This window comes from Pogona vitticeps, chromosome 1 (genome assembly GCF_051106095.1).
Source record: "Pogona vitticeps strain Pit_001003342236 chromosome 1, PviZW2.1, whole genome shotgun sequence".
NCBI classification, from domain to species: domain Eukaryota; kingdom Metazoa; phylum Chordata; class Lepidosauria; order Squamata; family Agamidae; genus Pogona; species Pogona vitticeps.
The window spans coordinates 260,618,607-260,634,601 of NC_135783.1; the positions used below are offsets into that span (position 1 = coordinate 260,618,607).

At 41.7% G+C, this 15,995-nt stretch overlaps 1 protein-coding gene and 1 long non-coding RNA gene across 18 annotated transcripts in view; one reads left to right on the plus strand and one right to left on the minus strand.

The window, feature by feature from the left end:
* Positions 1-8,302: 8,302 nt before the first annotated feature.
* Positions 8,303-11,960, minus strand: LOC144586130 (uncharacterized). Its single transcript, XR_013540875.1, has 2 exons — positions 11,646-11,960; positions 8,303-10,851 (listed from the first exon to the last, which is right to left on the minus strand). It is a non-coding gene; the product is annotated as an uncharacterized LOC144586130 (long non-coding RNA).
* Positions 11,534-15,995, plus strand: part of PLEKHA7 (pleckstrin homology domain containing A7) — a 221,859-nt gene continuing 217,397 nt past the window's right edge. For 12 of the 17 annotated variants that reach the window (XM_020802935.3, XM_020802940.3, XM_020802943.3 and 9 more), the window contains exons 1-3: positions 11,535-11,697; positions 11,904-11,980; positions 12,422-12,479. In XM_020802935.3, the coding sequence (XP_020658594.3) occupies positions 11,597-11,697; positions 11,904-11,980; positions 12,422-12,479 (236 nt within the window). In that variant the 5' untranslated portion in view covers positions 11,535-11,596. Of the gene's footprint in view, positions 11,698-11,903; positions 11,981-12,421; positions 12,480-12,787; positions 13,014-15,995 lie in introns of those variants that run through there. The other 5 variants (XM_020802941.3, XM_078383882.1, XM_078383885.1 and 2 more) reach the window with 4 other exon arrangements.

Below are 15,995 nucleotides of genomic sequence, written 5' to 3' on the forward strand. Positions count from 1 at the left end.
GGGTGGGCAATTAATTTCTAATGGGGGCCACATGAAAATCTGAACTGTGTTTGGGGGCCGAACCAAAAGAAAAAAACCCCGGCACTGAGCTAACTCACCTGTCCTCCATTCCCCCGTGGCCTTCCTCTCCAACTGTCTTCTATCCCGTGCAGGTGACATGATTCGTCATCACGTTGCCTGCGCAAGGATCGCTTCCGGCCTCTTGAGCCGCAGGCTGCGGACCCTGTGGCTCAAGAGTAACAGTCAAAACTTGCGTGATCCCAGCGAGTTTTGCTTACTGCCGTGCTGAGTCACCAGAGCTGGAGCTCCAGCTCACTCAGCGGCGACGGGCAGGCCGGACAGGAGCGGCTCACGGGCTGTATGTGGCCCATGGGCCGCACTTTGCCCATGTCAGTCTCTGCAAAAAGTTCTCTCCTGCCACTGAAACTCAGCACTCATACAAGCATAGGCATCCTTCAGTCTCGAGAGACTATGGTAAACCCAGAACTAGGCTGCATGCAGAATTATTGATTTCCCCAACATGATATACAAGTAGTTTCAGACATAATACCATGTAGCCAGGTATTCAGGAAGTGCAAGTGACCCATTTTATTGCTTTGTATCATTTCTAGTGGAATGTTCTATCTTTCTCCATCTGACGTGCAACTGTGAGTGACTTGTAGTCCCCTTTTGTCCTTCATTATATGTTGGAAACTCTTAACAGGGTCACAATAAGTCATGTTCAACTTGATGGCACATCACACTCACACAAAGCCATTTTAGGTGTTCTGTTCATCTTTTGTCCTTCATTGTACCCTGAAAAAGTGAAAACATGGAGCATTTCTCTTCCTCTTTCTTATTTTGTATGCTCAGACAAATGTAGCAATACTTACTCAGTAAAATACTGACAGTATATCCCCAGTTGCCAAAGCCAGCTTAAATGATAAATTGGGTGGAACGCTATTCAACATTTGCTGGCATTTTGTTAGAAACTTTTGTTGCTAATGTTGAACATATATAGGGGTATGCTTAGGACACTGGTCTTGACTAATATTAGAAACAGTAGATATGTAGGTTTCAAATCAGGAAACAGGACAAAATCACCTCTTGAGTCCACCATGTCAGTATGAACACAGAGGCATTAGAGAGGACAGTTAAGTGGTTTAAAGTGCTGCCTTGTTGCACTACCACCTAGAAAAATAACCTCATTCTGTGTTCCATGTTACTATTTCATTTCTGCCAACTCAAGAGCAACAGCACTATCTCTCAAATATCTAACAGCAACAACAGGATACAATTATTTTTGTTTTCTCTTAAGCTATATAACTAACTGCATGCAAAGATACACTATTGCTTATAGAGAGAAGATAATAAATAAATAATTAGAAAGGCAGCTGAAATCAAAGCTTAAAGTAAATGAAACTGAATAATATATAATTAACATTTGTAACATTAACAAGATGACAGTAGTCTGCAATATTAAAACCTTTGGATAGTTCTGTGAGCTAGGTACCTGGCTGCAAGGTAGAGGTTGAGAGTTTGATTTCCCCATTGTGCCTCTCGGGAGAAGAATCAGCCTGTGTAGCCTTGGGGAAACTGCACAGGGCCAGAACACCCCCAGAAGAGGGAATGGTAAACCATTTCCAAATAATCTACCCCTAGGAATCCCTGGAAAGGGTTACCATAAGTCAGAATTGACATAAGGGCACACAATTATTATTATTATTATTAAAGTTAGTGGCCATTTGTTATTGTTGCCATGTGCCATCAGATTGTTTCCAGTTTATAGCAGCATATGCATTAATGACCTCAAAAAGGCTGTATCATGAACAGCCCTACTCAGGTCGTGCAAACAGCTTCACTCTTTTGGTTGTTGTGGGTTTTTTCGGGCTCTCAGGCCATGTTCTGAAGGTCGTTCTTCCTGACGTTTCGCCAGTCTCTGTGGCCGGCATCTTCAGAGGACAGCACATCTTCAGAGGATAGAGTGCTGTCCTCTGAAGATGCCGGCCACAGAGACTGGCGAAACGTTAGGAAGAACAACCTTCGGAACACCGCCAAAGAGCCCGAAAAACCCACAACAACCATTAGATCCTGGCCGTGAAAGCCTTCATGAATACAGCTTCACTCATTTTTCTTTTTAATATTATCAGTTCGTAGTCTTCCGGTTCTGGTCTTGGTTTTGCAAACAGAATAAACTTAACTGGAAATTGAGTCATGACAACTGGACTTTTTTCTTGTTAGGCTGAAATGTGGAATGTTTCAACCTAATAAGAAAAGTCCAGTTGCCATCATTCAACTTCCAAATAACCACACCTGGATGACTGAGAATCTTCACAGAACAAACTTAACTTCTTTCACTTCCCATATGTAGTCTATGTGATTTCCTTATTGGCATTTCTGTGGACATCTTTGTATATAACATTGGTTTGATTTTTCTGAATCATCCATTTGCAATAAATGAATTGTTGGCATCACAGAATTTTACAAGATTCTCATGCTTCATTTCTAACAGCTAGACCAAATCCCCCAAAAAGTTTGGTTTTGCTTCATTTTCTATTTTTGCATTCTTGTCATTGATGACATCAGCACATTATGTTCTGTTGTTCTCGTTCATCACTCTCATTTACTGATGCTAAAACTCCCTTTGCCTTGTGATTTTACTATATAGGTAATGATCAGTTTAAATAACCACAGGAATAAAAGTGTTTTTAAAAATAATCTTGAATTATTTCCTCTCTCCCTCTTTTGCTGCCATCAGCCTTCCACTTCCCCTATATGTGTCTATTGTTCTTTTCACTCAGGCCATTATAACACCCTTCACATAGCTAGCACTCTGGTATTGAATGCAGCCTCACTCAGCTTGAATAGAATGAATAAGGTTTTATTAAAATAACAGTGTCAAAAGAATGTTGTTTATTTAAATTCATTCAGCGCAGTTCTTCACTTTCTCTCTCACCTCTCTCCCTCAATCACTCGCTCAGACTGCTCCCTCCCAGCCAATCAGATGCATTCTTACCAACATTCTGTGTTCCTCACTCACCCCTTCCCATTACATACTTATCAAACCAATGCATTTCAAGCAATAAATTTATCATCACAATATATATATAATACATTTAAATATAACAGGCATCACAGGTTTTCACCTTGACAGCTCCATAAAAAGCTTTCAATTCCTTCTTCAGCAGCATCTGTAGTTGGAACATAAACTTGAATGATGGTTAGTTTGATAAGACATTCCATGATTTTAGACTTTACCGTACAGCTTTTAAATACTAGTTTTACATCTCATGTCACTATAAGAGCTAAACAATTTCTTCTCAGTTTGTCATTTTCAGAGGAAATGTTTTGTAATTTTTACAGTCAAAATGTCCTGTTTTTGTCCTCTTTCATTTATTCATCCCAAATACTACAAAAGATCCTTTGCCAATAGAGATGGCCATGAACTAAAAACTGAACCAGGAAATTTGTTAAAAATCACTGATTTGTTAGTTCAGTTTGGTATGAGTTTGTAAAAACCAATGAACCTGACCCTTGAATGAATTCCCTGGTTTGTTGCCTCCTGCTGCCCCCACAGCCTACCTCACCACATTCCCACTGCCCCTGCTGCCTCCCTACTTGGTCCTATTGCCTCCTCCTCTTCATCCTCCACCTCCACTGCAATCTTGAAACACAACAGACTCAGCTTCCCTTCTGGGAGCTGGGTTTCCTGTCTCTGTACATGCCTCTGCCTATCAGCTGATCGGCAGGCACATGCACAAAGACAGCAGGTTTGGCTTCTGGAAGGGAAGCTCAGCTATGGTCTCTCAAGATTGCAGTGGTGGTGGTGGAGGAGGAGGAGAAAGAGGAGATGGTGCCAGGATCTGGTAAGGAGGCAGCAGGAGCAGTGGGAACAGGGTGGGGGTAAGCTGTGGGGTTGCAAATAGGTGACCCAGTGCCATGTGGTGCTGGATAAGGGCCATGTGGCACCAAACCCCCCTTTGCAGGAGGTGGCAGTAGGACCAGGTAGAAAAAGGATTGGGGCAGTGGGACGGGGGTAGGGACAGGCTGGGAGGCTGCAAATGGGCAACCCAGCACCACACAGTGCCCGATGGGAGCCACAAAGTGCCAGATCACCCATTTGCAGTGGCAGAGGAGGAGGAGATGGCGGCAGCAGGACCAGGTAGGGAGGTGACGAGGGCAGAGGGAAGGGGATGGGGGGCAGGCTGTCCAGTTGGGAAAGTTTAGTTCCCTCCCCCTGCAGGCACAAAACATTAAAAAAACCAACCAGTTCATGGTGCAGATGGTTCATGGATAGCCACGAATCACAAACCACCAGCAGCTGCTCTTCAATAATGTATCTGCCCCATCCACTGAAACAATCTGTTCTCTTCTGCTGATGCAACTGTTGAGTCCTGAACGTTTCAGTCTGGTGTCTTGGCTTTAACCATTTTGCCTCAGGTGAACATATTAGATTTTTCTGCTCTGGTAGGTCAGCATAGGCTAGGCTTCCAAAGACTCTAATTGCCTCCATATTTGGCACTCTGCCATGCCACAAGTGAAATGGATTATCTGAGGTGCTATTCGTTGGCAATCTGCTCTGGAGATATGTCACAGTCATGATTGCTCTTCCCCATAGTTTCTAGGTAGTTCTAGAAAGCATGCATATTCTTCTTCTTCTTCTTCTTCTTCTTCTTCTTCTTCTTCTTCTTCTTCTTCTTCTTCTTCTTCTTCTCCTTCTTCTTCTTCTTCTTCTTCTTCTTCTTCTTCTTCTTCTTCTTCTTCTTCTTCTTCTTCTTCTTCCCAGAACTGGTTTTTTCATGTGTTCCATTCCACACAAGAGTATGTATTACCCTTCTGCTCTGCAAAGTGATATGTTTCTTCTGGAAGATGTGTGTGTGTGTGGTAAGATATGTACTAACCACCACTGACACTCTGAAGTTACCTTCTTTCAAGCATATCAGTCATCATGGCCATGAGCTTCTTGAGCATCTTGCTCTTCTCTTTCAGTAGATACGTAACACAGTATTTTGTGAAATCACTCATAAAAATGAAATTATATATTATATACCCTGTGTATTAGATCTTGCTTCTTCTCTCAATTCTTACTGTGAATGAACATCTAACACCCTTCTGTCTGATATAACCTATGCACCTGTTTACACTGTTTGCATCAGACAGGTTTTCCTTGAAATCTATAGGAATGTTCTGCTTCTGTAACTCAAGGAGCACCATGATGTCTGAAATGTCTGTGCTAGAAGTAAATGCTGGTCACATAGTCTGAAATACTGCTGCACAATTATACAAGTATAGATAACTTTGGAAGTGAATTGCCATAAATTAAGAAATCACTGTAGACATCATCTGTTGAATATTTAGTTATGTGACTTAGTATGCAATAGATAAGATCTATGGAGATTTCTCTACTGATGGCAATTTGCTTCTAGAAGTTTGTATAACTGCAAAACAGAATTTGAGCCATAGGCTTGGAAATAATGTATTGCCTTTGCTTACTGTGCGCTTTCCATTCTCAAAGTATACTGTATTCCAAAACTTTCCTTGTCCAATGCTGAAAGTCTCATCATATTGTAGTTCAGATCTGATACATACAGAATGTTACTTACTCTAAGGACACTGATCTCATGAGGCAAATCACATTTTCAAAGCCATCTCCAGTTCCTTGTATATGCATGGAATGACCATTAATTATTTAGATCCAGACTTGTAATGGGGTCTACCTCCTGGTGCTGTTAGGTTCCTTGACATACCCAAACCCCATCTACCTAATTAAGGCATGAGTTTAGTGTCAATGCCAATATAAACAAAATACAATGGTGCCTCACAAGATGATGTTAATTTGTTCTGCGAAAATCGCTGTCTTGCGAAAACATCGTTTTGCGAAATGCGGTTCCCCATTGAAATGCATTGAAATCTATTTAATGGATTCCAATGGGGGAAAAATTGTCGTCTTGTGAAAATCGCCCATAGGAAAACCGTTTTGCGAATCGCGGACCCAGCTGTCAAAATTGTTGTCTTGCGAAAAACCATCCTGAAAAAAAGTCTTGCGAAGCACGGCCTGAAACATCGTCTAGCGAAAATCACCCATAGGGAAAACTGTTTTGCGAAGCGCTATAGCAATCGCAAAAACCCATCGTTTTGCGAATTAACCATTTTGAGAGGTAATTGTCTAGTGAGGCATCACTGTAATTTAGTATCCCTGTGAGGGTGAAAATAGGACCCTAATGCATGTTCGTCAGAATCAATCATGAAAAGCAATTCTGTCTGGAAGGATGACTAGTATGGAACTTTTTTTTCTTTTAGAAAGTTTTGTGTAGCTTACATATCAATGTGAACCTGTCTGATGACTTGCATTTCTATAAATCATTAGACAGGTTCACAGTCCGATGTTCACATTCCTTTCGTATTTCTGAAGGCTTACGTCAGGAGAGCCCTTACAAAAGCTATAAGGACTAGAAATGTATGTGTAATGCATAGATAATTCTTTGTGTCTTACAAAGATATGTCTTTGAGAGTTTCAGGAGTAAACATAATTTTAAACTTATATCAGGGGGAGAACAAGAGAGGGGAGTGGTGGGCACTGGAAGCAGAAATCACATGCTCCATTTGCTGTACGGATGAATCCAGAATTGCTGTATAAGGAGGCAATGTTGTAAATAAAGGATCTTCTTATATTTCTTGGATCTTCTCTAGGACAGCTTCATGTTTCGGACCATCTATAACATTATGGTTTCAGGATATGACGATGAAACAGTATAAGGGCAGATTATGACCTGAAGACAACTGGAATAGACTAAAACACACCCACCCACCACTTTTTAAAGTAATGTGCAAGGACAGCCATTCTTTGTAGTTTATTGTATATTGATGACATTCAAAATTAGGAATTACCTACCAAAGTTGAAAACAGTTGCAAAGCAGTCATTGCAACAGTTCATTTCCTAATAACAAATTATATATAGGAATATATATAGGAAATATTGTGGTACAGAAGAAAACAATGAAATTTAGGCAGTCGAGACAAGTGACAACTTATGTTGCTCTTCTCTCTTCAAAAGTTTTTACTAAAATTTTACAAACAACATTTCAGTAACCATAACATAATTCCCAAAAAACGAGATAACTAAAAGTACCATGAAACACTGTATAGCACCTCATTTTAGAATAATTGAAATGCTCATAATATAGACAATTATCTTGTATCATGTTTAAATTTTTTCCTATACTATTAATTAAAAATATAATTTCAGTTGTATGACCTATTTAGAAAGATGGTATAAACTGGAAACTGCCACCCATCTTAGAAATGCTGTACTTGTTATCTGTCCACCAGAATAGTATTATCTTTACTTTTTTTTGCAGTTATTACTAACCTTTCCTTTCCAACAAATAATAATTGTTTCTTTTCAGATCATCTCTTTAAAGTAGCCCACAGCTGAAAGCAAGATGACAGTACTCTCAACAAGTTTGAATGGATCTGCATTTCAGCAAAGAAAGGAACAAAGTTATATTCTCTTTCTCCACCCCCCACTTTCCAATCTAGTTATCCTGATTTTACTTCTTCTCCCATGCCCTGCTGGTTTCTCTGTACATGACATGTTCCACAGAAACAGGAGCAAGAGAGAAATAATTTTTCAGAGGAGAGAAAGCAAGTCACTATATCCTGAAAGCACCTTGTACAGAAATAGGTCAAACTATATTGGGTGAATAGATATAGATTTTCTGACATCTATGTTAGGAATTTGTTTATGACAGGATTAGCAGAAAAGCAAACCAGTGGAACACATTCTATTCAAATTAATGAACTATTTCTTTACTTTCCATTGTAGTGTAAAAGAGTAAAGCATTGTATTAAGTAGGATCTATTACTTCCCATCCAATGGGTTTGTATTATGACATAAGTTACATGTCAGTACTTTTGAGACAAATATATCTCAAAATTTTCATCCATGTGGTAAATGGCAGAAGATATATTCTGGAAATGAAAAGAATGAATTCTCTAGTAAAGACAGATAAGACAGGAATGTAATTAATTCTTAGGCTTCATTTTCACCTGTCAAATGCCATTTACTACTGATGTAGTTAAAACCATAACATATAAAAATCAAGTACTGTATAGTATTTGTGTCAGATCTTATCCACATAATGGTAGTGTTCACATCACCTTACACTGGTGCTTCTGGAGTGAAAGGGTTAGCCATTAGATTCTGTCATTGCCCAGGGGATACCTGAATATGTTTACATTTTGGGGGGAAGCTCCTTCTATGTCCCCCACATGATCGATTTCAGAGTTACAAAAGCTGACAGTATCTACTACTACTGGTGATATCCACTACTACATCCACTAGGTAGATTTTCCTCACAACAGCCATGTAGGTTGAAGAGGAGGAAAGCAGGAGTGAAAAGGTATTGTAAAAATAATCTATTGAGTCTTTATCATTGATGGCAATCATTCAGTATAATAATAGGGAACTCAAGGTACCTTGATGTTATCTGTATCTATATAATGGATTACTACATTTTACCCAACTAAAATCTGACAGTAGAATTTATTTATATTCATGAAATTAGTAAAAACAGAATTGTATGAAACTGTCTTCAAAAACTTGTCCCCTGGACGCTATTCATATTACTTTCTTTTCTTGTTTTTTCTTTTTGTATGAATTTTGATCTAGATCAATGAACCACCATATTGATGGCATTGTTATGTGAGGTCCTGAGTTTTAATTTGTAAACTGTCCAAGGTAGTGTTTCCACTAAAGGGGTAGTATATAAAATGAATGAATGAATGAATGAATGAATGAACGAAAAAATGAATGAATTTAATCACTAGGTGACATACATTGCCACACTTCCCTAGAGATGAAACTAGGGTCAAGCCTGGAATACTGATTTCTGCACAGGGTCTCTAGCCATCTCCACATGGTGCTTCCCTCTGTACAGTTCTTAAACTGTTCAAAGAGACTGGAGATGAAGGATAGGTATTGCTACCTGATAAAGCAGCAGGCAAGTGAATGATGATGGTTGGACAGAAAGCAAGCAACAAAGATGAAGAGTAGAGGAAGAGAAGAGAAAAGAAAAATAGAGGAAGTAAGGAGGATGAAGAATAATAAAGTAATGAATTTCTAACCCTTGCAAGGTACTTCTGCTAGTATATCAATATTACTGATGTTTTGGCTCTAAGTGGGCATCCCAAATTAATTTTATGTTAATTTATTTAATATTTCTACTATCTCATGATTACATACTCAGTAAATAATACGGATTAGAAATTCTGCTTCAACCATATGTGTCTGTTTGAAGGGCAAAAGGCACTATTTCATCATCCTTTAACAAATAAAAGTTCATAGAGCTGTAGTATCACTTTATCACATTATGGGCCCGTTAAAGGCACTAAAACATTCCATGAGGTCTAAGACACCAAGTTTTCAAGATCTTTTTCATGCAGAGTAAGGAACTAAACAATTGTGATTAGTTTGGTACAGCTGAAGGCTTGCATTTAGCAATGGGGGGTATCCTTAATGGGGATATTATGTCACTGTAAACAGGAGGAGGTGCTTACTTACCTCGTATATCTGAAAATAAGCCCTAACCTGAAAATAAACCCTAGTATGATTTTTCAGGATGCTCATAATATAAGCCCGACTCCAAAAATAAGCCCTCCACCATTGTGCAGCAACCAGAAGAAGATGACATGACTATATTTAAATAAATGTAGGTTGTTGTGTTGTTGTTTAGTCGTTTAGTCGTGTCCGACTCTTCGTGACCCCATGGACCAGAGCACGCCAGGACCTCCTATCTTCCACTGCCTCCCGGAGTTGTGTCAAATTCATGTTGGTTGCTTCGCAGACACTGTCCAGCCATCTCATCCTCGGTCGTCCCCTTCTCCTCTTGCCGTCGCACTTTCCTAACATCAAGGTTTTTTCCAAGGAGTCTTCTCTTCTCATGAGATGGCCAAAGTACTGGAGCCTCAGCTTCAGGATCTGTCCTTCCAGTGAGCACTCAGGGTTGATTTCCTTTAGAATTGATAGGTTTGTTCTCCTTGCAGTCCAGGGGATTCTCAAGAGCCTCCTCCAGCACCACAATTCAAAGGCATCAATTCTTCTGCAGTCTGCTTTCTTTATGGTCCAGCTCTCACTTCCATACATCACTACTGGAAAAACCATAGCTTTGACTATTCGGACTTTTGTTGGCAAGGTGATGTCTCTGCTTTTTAAGATGCTGTCAAGATTTGTCATCACTTTCCTCCCAAGAAGCAGGCGTCTTTTAATTTCGTGGCTGCTGTCTCCATCTGCAGTGATCATAGAGCCCAAGAAAGTCAAATCTGTCACTGCCTCCATATCTTCCCCTTCTATTTCCCAGGAGGTGATGGGACCAGTGGCCATGATCTTAGTTTTTTTGATGTTGTTTCAGACCATTTTTTGCACTCTCCTCTTTCACCCTCATTACAAGGTTCTTTAATTCCTCCTCACTTTCTGCTATCAGAGTGGTATCATCTGCATATCGGAGGTTGTTGATATTTCTTCCGGCAATCTTAATTCCGGCTTGGGATTCCTCCAGTCCAGCCTTCCGCATATAAGTTAAATAAGCAGGGATACAATATACGGCCTTGTCGTACTCCTTTCCCAGTTTTGAACCAATCAGTTGTTCCATATCCAGTTCTAACTGTTGTTGTACATGAATAAAATAAAATATTGCCTGAAAATAAGCCCCAATGCATTTTTGTAGTAAAAATTAATATAAGGCGATGTCTTATTTTCGGGGAAACATGGTGGTACTGTAAACTAATGACCGATTTCTTGCAAAAGGCGAATCCACTCCAGTTTTTTGTTCAAACTTTAATGGAGCTACCCAAGGTGCTGAATGCAGCTAGTTCTGAAAATGATCAGAAAAATACTAACTGGCAGACATTGCTATAGACGTAGAAATAGCCTTGGTCGCTTTCACCATTTTTAATAGCTATATGAGTTCCCTGTTCTCAAACACTTTGAGTTGTCTGATCATCTTGTGAAAATGTGGATTTATTGGAACACTTCAGAAATGCTGTCTAGAATCTTTATAATACAATTAATAATTTGACCTGTGGACTGGACTAAACACCTGGGAAAGCCCTCAGCGCCTCCTGACTACCCAGTGGTTAGGACTGGGAGGCATTCAGCACACGCTGAAGTATATACCATATTCATGGCTTTGGCGGCTTATTCGCTGCAGGGGCACAGAAAAGTCCTCCACAAGGACCTGTTGCTTGAACGGCTATGGGGAAAAAAGAGACGTCTGAGGCGATTTTCAAATGACGGGCACCGCCGCCTCTGCCAAGGCTGCCTGTTTGGCTTAATTCTCTTCTCTCCCCCCTGCCCCCCCCCTCGAGACAGAGCCCGCGAGAGGCTTCCCCCTCCCCGGCGCTCTTTCGCGCTCGCGGCCGCTGCGCCTCACGCGATCCGCTGCCCGGTGGCGCTGCTGAGTAGGGCCGGGCACTGGGCGCCCGCCTTGCCTGCCTGCCCTCGCGCTCTCTCGCACTCCCCCCCCCCACGTCGTGTCCCCCCCCCCTCCGCCCGCCCGCTCCGGCAGGCAAGGCGAAGGCAAAGGCAAGGCAGGCTGGCTGGCGGTGCGCGCGGCGAACATGGCGGCGGCGGCGGAGGCGGCCGAGACGGTGGGGCGGGACACTCTACCTGAGCACTGGTCCTATGGCGTCTGTAGGGACGGCCGGGTCTTCTTCATCGAGTAAGGGGCCAGGCGGATAAAGAGAGACCCACCAGTAGGGAGTGAGGGAGGGAGGGAGAGAAAGAGGGAGGGAGGGAGGGTTCTTCTCCCCCCCCCAAACCCCGCTTCGTTTCGCTTCTTCTCCCTTTCTTTCCCTCTTCTTCCCGGACTTCCCTTCACAACAGGCTCTACTAACAGGTGCATGTTTGCCGCTTCTCCCTCCTTAGCGACCTGACCTGCTCCACTACTTGGCTGCATCCTCGCACCGGGGAGCCCGTCAACTCAGGCCACATGATCCGCTCAGGTGGGTGCGCCGAAACCCCCCCTCCCGTCCCTAACCCCCCACCCCTCCCCACCCCAGACGCCCCGCTTGAGGGTGTGTGTGTGTGGTGTGAATAGAGGGGGGGTATCTGGTGGTGGTGTGTTTATGAGTGTGTGGAGGGAAGTTGGAAGATCTGCCGCTCCCCGCGCGTCGGTCTCTCTCTCTCCTCTCCCCGTCGCCCCGCGCTCAGTGTTTGCCTTTCTCTCGGCGTCTCAAGGGAGCGAGGCGCTTGGGGGGGGGGAGGAGGAGGAGGATAACGACCTTTGTGTGACTGGGATTTACGCTCGCCTGTCTCCAGGGCAGAAAGATCTCACCTCCCTCCTTCTTTCTCTCTCTCTCTCTCTCTCTCTCTCTCTCTCTCTGCCACTTTCCGTCTCCCTCCCTCCCTCATGGTTTTGTCTTTCTCCCTTCCTTTCTTTTTAGATCTTCCCCGAGGATGGGAGGAGGGGTTCTCGGAAGAGGGAGCCAGTTACTTCATTGAGTGAGTATTTTCCCCACTCTCGAGGCACTACTCGCGTTTCCCCGGGGGTGGGGTGGGGGTAGGAGAAGGCGGTTAACCCGTCTGGTGAGGGGATCCTATGAGATCTTGTGCATGGTTTATTTCTCACCCCCACCTGCCCCTCCCTCCCTTTAACTCCCCACCCCGGCTAAATAAATGGATTCGCAAGTAGTGCTGGGTCTTCGTGAAAGTGAAGTCAAGGAAATACTGCTCGGGTTTATTTTGTACAGAGGCATGGATCCTGACACGCTGGGTTGAGATTTTTTCTGTTTCTTTTTAAATGGTTGTAGGAGCGCACGTAAAAGTGACCCTCCTGGGCGGTGCTTTCGTGACTTCCTCTGTGCTCTGTGAAACAAGCAACAGGTTTCACCTTTTGCGGCTGTTTATATTGCCTCCAGATTTCGTGCCTGCAGCGGGAGGTTGACTGAATGTCAGACAAACTTGGCTGCGTGTCTTACTAACACACTGCCTGGAACCTGTTGCCTGCTCCTGAAGGGAATGCACTGCACCGATCAGGTTGTTATGAGACATGTCCTGCATCGCCACTTTTTTTTTTGGAGAGAGTATAGTGAGGTGTTTAGAGCAAATTAAACTGCCACAAAGCTGTTGAAGTTTACCACCACCTGTATAAATAATTGGTGTCTTCGTACTTTGTAGCATTTCTGTTGCCAGAAGGGATGCTATTGTTTTCATACGTAGTTGTAACTTTTTTTTTTACAAGACATAATTATTTCTTATTTCTGTCGTTTGAGCACCCTCACTTTTTTTTCTGGTGCATTTAAAATAAAGCAGAAATGTTGCCCTGGATGTTGAGTGCAAAGTAACTAATTGCTGTTCTGCTATGCTGCACTACAAAATTGGATCCTGGGATTCTTTTGGTGCATCACTCAATTTCTTCCACTGTTTTTGCCCCTCAACCTTGAAGGTGAATAGAAAGGTGGACTTTGTATGGATATTGTGCCAAAAAAGTTTAGAGGAAGTAACACATTGTTAGCCAATATGAGCTGAAAGAAACAATTCTTACCCTCGGCCTTTAAGTTTGATTGGTTGAAATGTTACCACAAGCAAAACGCATTCACTTTGAGAGGTATATGTGGTATACAGTTAACAATTGCTTTGCACTGTACACCTCTTCAGTATGGAATATTACTTTTTAAAAAATCATAATCCTGTGAGCAGTAAAAGATAGTCTGGGGACATTTTCAGTATAAACTGATGCTCAAGACAATGAGAATTATTTTAATAAACAAAGTAAGTAAAATATTGGTAGGTAAGGCCAGGAATGTCAGGAGTATAAAAGTTGGTTGCAATTTGTGAAATAACTTTTTGTTTTCAAAAGAGCTATTATTTTCTAGGTTTCTATACCTTTTATTAGAATCTGTTAAAATCAATGCCATATTCTGTTGGTGTTGGAAATGAAAGCATGTTCTCCTGGATGTTTTGTGATGGCATGTTTCTTTTTCATTAGACTTTGAAGAGTGCTATGGAATACAATGCAGTGTAGGTTGTTTAGGAATCTCTCCTCCATTCCCCCTGCCTTAATTTATTTTTATTTACCTCATTTTATTGTCACATGTCACAATTCAGTGCTACCTGAAAAAGTTATTGAAATATCATTTTCTTGCCACTTTATTTATTGATCCTTCCATATTTAAACTGTAATAGTAGTAAACCAAGATGTTTATTTATCATTGTTCTGCTGTAAAATATTATTTCTTCTTAAACAATTAAGATTTGTCAGATCTGATATCTTCAAGAGTCTTTTTTTCTTCCTTTAATACACCTACTACATGTTGTACTGGGTATTATATAGATAATATAAGAAACAACAGAACTTTTAATTAAGTGTTAAATGAGTTTATAATAAAGGTTCTCATTCATCGTAAAGATTTGCCAAATATTTTTTATTTTTACTCTATTAGATATGATAGAAATAATGCACAGAAAATGAAGTTTATCTGTTCTTCTGGAACTAATGGCTTTTAAATAGTGGAAATCAATGGTTCCCAACTTTGGGTCCTCAGATATTCTTGGATTAAAACTCCCAGAACCTTTCACCACTACCTGTGCTGACTAGGATTTCTGGGAGCTGTAGAAGCAACCACATTAAAACAAAGCTTAATATCCAAATTCCATATAGGAGTGTAGGCTAATTTAAAAAAAGGCACAAAACTGCATGCAAGTGTTCTCATCCCATCTCCAGACTTGTTAATATAGATTACTGTATGCTTTGTCTCCACTTGATAAAGAGTAATGAGTTTCAAACAAGATACAGTAGAGACATACCAAAATTAGCACTAGGCTGTATTTTTTCCAGTAGTGGAGTTATAAAGTGTCCTCAGCCAGAAGAGTGACTTCTTTGTTCAACACAAGCAAATGTTTGAATATCTGTGGTGTTTCCTGTCTGTCACAGATCAGTCAGGAAGGGCTTCTAAAGATAAGATCTAGGTTGTTTCTCCTCCTCCTCCTCCTTCTTTCCATTCCTTTTTCTTCCCTTCTTTATGTAGCATCATGCCTGATGAAGGGGCTGTGGCTCCACTTGCATACAATTTTCTGCCTTAAAAAGAAGGTGGTATCATCCTGATATGAAACTTGGATTTTGCCATTTAACTCTTGGGGACGTGGTGACACTGCGGGCTAAACCACAGAAGCCTGTGTTGTAGGGTCAGAAGACCAGACGTCGTAAGATCGAATCCACGCGACGGGGTGAGCTCCCGTCGCTTTGTCCCAGCTCCTCGCCAACTTTGCAGTTCGAAAGCATGCAAATGCGAGTAGATAAATAGGTACCACCTTGGTGGGAAGGTAAAACGGCGTTCCCTAGTCACGCTGGCCACGTGACAACGGAAACTGTCTTTGGACAAATACTGGCTCTACAGCTTGAAAATGGGATGAGCACCACCCCCTAGAGTCGCACACGACTGGACTAAAAACGTCAAGGGGAACCTTTACCTTTACCTTTGCCTAACCACTCTTACTGACTTTGGGATAAATCTTGTTCAACTTAGTGTGATTTCTTCTGTACAGTGGTGTCTCGACTTACGACCATAGTCTGTTCCAGAAGATGGGCATAACTCGAAATGGTCGTAAGTCGAAGCACCATTTTCTATAGGGAATGCATTGGAATGTGATTATTCTATTGCAGCATAAAAAAATCACACACACACAAAAAGCCACAGCCAGCCCCATCCGAATGCGATGGGACTGAAAAACAAATACCCCCACACACACACACAGCCAGCCCCACCGGAACGAGATGGGGCTGAAAGACAAATTAAAAAAACACCCACACACATTGTGTTCCAATGGGGCTGAAAAACAAATTAAAAAAAAACACACCCACACACGATGGGGCTGAAAAAAACAAAACAAAAAAAGAGCAAATGGGGCTGAAAAACACACACACACACTAAAACACCAAAAAAAAGCATCTTGTCACATGGTGCAACAGTAATAGCTTAGTGCTCAACCCACAGAAAACGGTGGAGATGGTAGTGGACT